At 46.5% G+C, this 5,432-nt stretch overlaps 1 protein-coding gene across 1 annotated transcript in view; it reads left to right on the forward strand.

The window, feature by feature from the left end:
- Positions 1-5,010, forward strand: part of RAB28 (RAB28, member RAS oncogene family) — a 56,326-nt gene extending 51,316 nt beyond the window's left edge. Inside the window, exon 7 of the mRNA XM_004681404.2 lies at positions 4,685-5,010. Within this exon, the coding sequence (XP_004681461.1) occupies positions 4,685-4,777 (93 nt within the window). The 3' untranslated portion in view covers positions 4,778-5,010. The remainder of the gene's footprint in view (positions 1-4,684) is intronic.
- The last annotated feature ends 422 nt before the right edge of the window (positions 5,011-5,432 follow it).

Consider the following 5,432-nt stretch of genomic DNA (forward strand, 5'->3'; position numbering starts at 1 on the left):
GACAATACTTTTACTATGTTTTTAATTTTTTGGAAAATAATTTTCAAGCAGAAATTACAGTAGTTTTTTTTTTTTTTTAAATTGAGGTAATACTGGTTTACAACACTGTATTATTTAGAAGTAGCCTCAATACTACAATCAGACTTCTGAGGTTATTGGTTTGGTTTTATCTGGCTTTTGTTTCTTCATTTTTAAAAAAGATTTATTTCTGCATACAAGAACTGGAATATAGGCCAGAAGTATGGGGAGGGTGAGAGGATTTACCAGAGACAGAGTGGGGAATAGAACAGGCGGTTCAGCTGCGTTGCACTGCTGAGGGGAGCAGCAGGTGGGACAGGAGAGTCTGCTGCGGGATGTGGGCCTCTCCCACTGGGGATTGAACTCACGCTGCAGTGACTGCGGGTAACTTCATGGTGCTGAGACTTAATGCCTTGTGCTACCCGGCGGCCCTGATTCTCTGTGTTCTGCATGCGACACCATCTGCTCTTTGTCTTTCTCCTACTGACTTACTCTTAGCATGAGACGATTAAATGGAGAAGCCATTCGATGTGCTCACTACATTGCTGCCTCCCAGTGTTCAGGAGGCCAGTGAGGCAAGGCCCTGTGGGCGCTGTGGGGGTTTCTCGCGGCGCAGGCCCGCTTACTGCATGGCAGGAGGGAAGGGTTGCTTCCTTCAAGCCCCTCCTGTGCGCAGTGTCAGAGCCTTTCAGTGGTCACCTTTACTCGCTAACTGTCATCTGGACATTTTAGGTATCTGTCAGTCACAGTATTCTTGAGTAGTTTCTGCATTGGTTTTCCATGCTAGACCCGCAGACATCTCAAAAACAGAGGCCAGTGTTACTTACCTGCAGGGGACCTTGACCAGCAAGGCCGGAGAGTCGGGGCCCCAGGTCCGGCGAACAAAGGAAGCAGTCACACGCGTGTAGCAGAACAAAGAAAGAGCCCTTTATTAGGTTTTTATCTCAGCTTTATACAGGAGGAGAGGGATGCCAGGAAGGGAGAAGGCCAATAGAAATGTAACATGTTTTGGTAGCAGTTGGTCTCGCGAGGGGCGAAAGTGGGCGAGAAAAGAAAGAGGAAAGGGAAAAGGTGGGGGCAGGGAGCTCCTCCCACATGCCTTTTGCAACCCGGATGTTTTTCTCTATCTGGTTCCCACATGCCTTTTGCAACCCGGATGTTTTTCTCTATCCGGACTCCATTTCACCTTTTTATGGCTGCTGACAGACGCCAGATGCCGGCCTCGGTCCCCAACACTTACCTGCTCTCAGTGCCTAGAGGAGGGATGACTTTGGGATGATGGTGTAAGGTGTTTTAGGCTTCAGGGCATGTTGGGGCCACAGCAAACTGTCTTTTGTGATGGAAAATGCATCACTCCTCTCTGGATTCATTGGAGAAGTCACCAAAAATGTCTTTGATGTCTCCCCAAGAGTCCATCTCTGCTCCCCACACACCCCAGCCCCTCGTCTGCTTCCTCTCCAGCCCTCTGGATGCCGCTGCTCCCAAACGCCCTTGATTCCAAGCTGGGGCTGGTGCTGAGCTTCATAGCCGCCGTCTCCGAGTCCGCTTGGTGGCTCTCACCCCGCTGACTTGCAGGGAATACCTGAGTGTACTGAATGGCTCAAAAGAGAAAAGAAGGTGTTCTGTAGGAAACATTTTCTCAGAAAATATCACTGGATGGTTTGTAAACATGCTGACTACTTGAAACCACCTACTGTGAAGTTTATGGCATGGAAATTTTGTTTTTTTATTCATAGAAATCAAAGTTTTGAATCTGCCAGCCTTGGTTCTAGCTTCCAGTGTAGAAACTGTGTGTAAAGCTTTGTGTCAAACAGCCAAGGCCCCTGAGAAAGATGTTGCCTTGTTACTTCTTCATTCATGTGATGAAAATGGATGGTGAAGATCCAAGTCATTTATGTTAGTCAGTATTTTGACCAAATGTCTTGGCCACAGGTCAGTGACCCGGTTGTGTTTATAGGATGGGCTTTTGACCAGCATTCTGAGGATTAATGAGTTCTCACTGATTATGAAAATCCCTTCTGAAGAGAAGCTATAGTTTGGCCCGGGACAACTAGGCTTGCAGAGGTGAGAGAGTGCTGGCCCATGTCCCCCTCATGCCTCACGTGACAGTTGGCAACACTCCTGTTGATAGTGTCAGGCAGATTGCCTAGTAAATCATGAGTCTTGTCCAGAGTTATCACTGCTGGCTGGGCAGCCGGGCAGCCTGCCATCGGGGGTGCAGTGCCTGGCGCGCAGCTCAGCTGTTTACCAGTCCTGGTAAATGTGGTTACCGACCTGGTCTGCACTATGTGCTTCCGTGCGCCTGAAGGGAGAGTGTTATGAAGGAAGAGTTCTCTGAAAAAGATATTTGTAGGTATTTTTAAAATTGAGGGCTGGTTTAAAGTCTGCAAAACTGTCCTGAGGATTTGTCCTATATGGTCTTTTCATCAGTTTTGTAGCAATCCAAAACTTAACCAAGTGGTTTTGATTCTTTAGTCAGCAAATCTCTATAACCCTTAGACATTTGAAAACAATAGCTGTTGTGCTTAAGTATCGTATGTCTTTTTTTTTTTTTATAATGACAGAAAACTGTCATTTGAACTGGTTTATTTTACCTGGAAATCAGAAGCATGGAGGATGGGGTGAGGGGGGTGAGCATCAAAGGATGTCTTTGACGAGGAATACTATTAAATGTAAATCATCGTAGCGGCACAGGGCTTCCTCCGCCTCGTCACATTCTCAGAAACTGGACTGCCCGTCCTCTCTTCCCTCCACACACTGTCAGTCCATAGTTGAGCATGGTCTGTGTCTGAAGCCTTGTACCTGCTTCTCTCACCACGAGGGCCAAGTGACAGGTAGACAGACCCCGAGAGCACCCCATGTGTACATTGTAGACGCCGCCCGGCAGAGCTGGCGCGGTGTCAGCTGCGGCGCGCGGGGTACCCGCCATTGCACGGAAGGCCCCGCCGTCGGCGTCACGGTCCCCTGAGCTGCTGGGCTGTCCGTGCGCGGCGTGTGACTGTGTGGCGAAGCAAACTGGCTGCTAGGGAGGTTCAGTAGACAGGGCTACCTCAGTAACTGGAATTGTAACGAAAAACGTTTCTTGGGCCTTCGTTCATTTTCTTTCCTGTTGGGTTGGATGTTCTGCTCTTATATGCTCTGTGTAAATTTATGTGCTCATTTTCTTTTCTACGTGATGTTCTCTTCTATCTTCATTGAATATACGTTTCATTTTTTCTTTTTCCTCCAACCCCCTTCTTCATCTTGTTTACATGGTACTGAATTGACAGATATTGCCGGGACCGAGATAGTGAATGAAGTGTCTGGAAGAAGATACTCAACAGGCCAGCTCTGCTCAGAGTAGAATCTGTTCAGTACAGTAGAGCAGAGATTGGTCAATGAAGTGTTGCAGTTTGGAGGAGAAGAGCTCGGCCCCACGAGGGGCTGTTACTCATCATTCCTTATGAAAAGGGAAGTTCAAGTGTTATTGTGCCTTACTGGGAATTAGTATCGCTTAAGTGTGTCTCAGAATTTTGAAAATCAATTGATTCTTTGCCAAGAGACTTAGATGAGGACTGGGGAGCAAACTCAAATAACATTTCAGTTACTTTCAAACATGGTTGAAACATGTTTATCACATGTGCAGGGCAGTGGGGAACTGAGGGCCCATTCCATTACTTATTCCTTACCATTTTGTCCTGCAAGCGCCTGAAAATTGAAAGGGCATTTTTAAAATTGTCTTGAGTCAACACTCTTTGTGTGCTTGTGTGCACAGACTCAGTACACGAGTTGAATGTAGTGAGGAATTCCTTTCCACCTAGCTGCTTAGAGACGAGGGTCACCAGCGGCCGAGTCCACTCCTCCAAGTGTAAGCTGGAGGAAGAAGGAAGCGATAAAAAGCGTCTTGGGTTTAGGTTTTCTTTTTTTGTTTGTTTTTGGGTTTTTTTTTTAATCTTTTCTAATCAGTGTGGTAAAGGTGAGGAAAGAGATTTTTCAGAGCTGTTTCCATGTGTTTAAATTGTTTAAAAATAATTTTTGTTTATTTAAATATGAGGTATTTCTTAAAATTTGCCATTCTGTATTTTGTTAGGGTCACTGCATAACCCAGCAGTGAGGTATTTGGAAGTAAGTTAGCAATTTAGGAGAAAAATTTTAAAACCTGGGTCATGGAAAATGCTTCTCCTTTATAGATGTGACTCGTCTTTGACTGTGCTCCTTCTGACTACTAAGTTGCTATCACCACTCTTTAAAAAGTTGTGACTAGAAGTAGTAGTTTGTGGAAATATTAATAGCTAATGATGTTTTTTTAATTTGAAATGATGAAATTTGGTCTGTGAATTAAAATGTGTGAATAATTAAATTCCTGTGCTGTAAATTATAACCAGGTTTTCATTTTTCAAATTGTTCTGTCAATTTTTCGTTAGACTTGTGATAACCTTAATGTCATAAAACCAGGGAAGACTCAACAAATGTGTTGCTGTTCAGTTCTTAAAAGACAAACAAACCAGCCCCCAAATCCTAACTCTCCATTAGTTCGTTCTGGCCGATTCTCTGAGTATCAGCTCCTGCTTCATTTATGACGTCTGTCATCGTGAGTTCACAGAGTTCAGAAAATGAAAATATACTTTACGAAGCCTTTCTAGATGCTCTGATGTGCCGATAATAACCATGTTTTCCTTCATGACAGAGGGTGGTGAAGGCAGACATTGTGAACTACAGCCAGGAGCCCACGTCCAGACTCATCCACCCTCCGCGGAGCTCCGTGTGCGCAGTTCAGTGAGCCCTGGCCACCCCCGCCGCCCGCCCCGGGCCTCTGGGTGTTGTGGGTGGCGGCCCGTGGCGGTCACACTCGCCCTGCCCTCTCCAGCGCCCAGTGAGCCCCTGCCCGGGTCGAGTCAGCTGGGCAGGCGCCTGCGCTCAGCGAGAGCCCTTCTCGGGGTTAGGCTACTTCAGTGGAGAGTCGTGTAGCTGCTCAGTCTGTTCTCACTTCTCTCTCCCTGCTGTAAATTTTTTACAACAAGTAGGAAACTAGCCTAGTCTCGCCCTCCAGGGGCCCTCTGGTTTGAACTCAGACCTGGAGAGCACTTGCCAGAGTGCAGGCCGGAGTTGCTGATCTACTTCATGTGCACATACCCGAGAAGGCTTTTCTTGCTATTGTGAGTGAACATATATAAAGCTGTTATCAAACTGAAGATGCTTGAAGTAAAGCTGTCATAGAAATATTTTTTCATTTTCAAAAAAGGGCCTAAATTGTTTATATTGCAGCTCTAGCTCACAAAGTAGCATTTGATATTGTATTTCGGTGGCCATCCTGGTCAGTCTGCTGCGTGGCTCTGGGGGTGGCCTTGTGGGTGCTGGCCAAGCTCGGCCGACGCCCCAGGCTTCCTTCCGGAACGGGTGTGAGGACCCCCAGTGAGTCCCGACTCGTGTTGGAT

This window comes from Condylura cristata, unplaced genomic scaffold (assembly GCF_000260355.1).
Source record: "Condylura cristata isolate star-nosed mole 26May11 unplaced genomic scaffold, ConCri1.0 scaffold00012, whole genome shotgun sequence".
Classification (NCBI taxonomy): domain Eukaryota; kingdom Metazoa; phylum Chordata; class Mammalia; order Eulipotyphla; family Talpidae; genus Condylura; species Condylura cristata.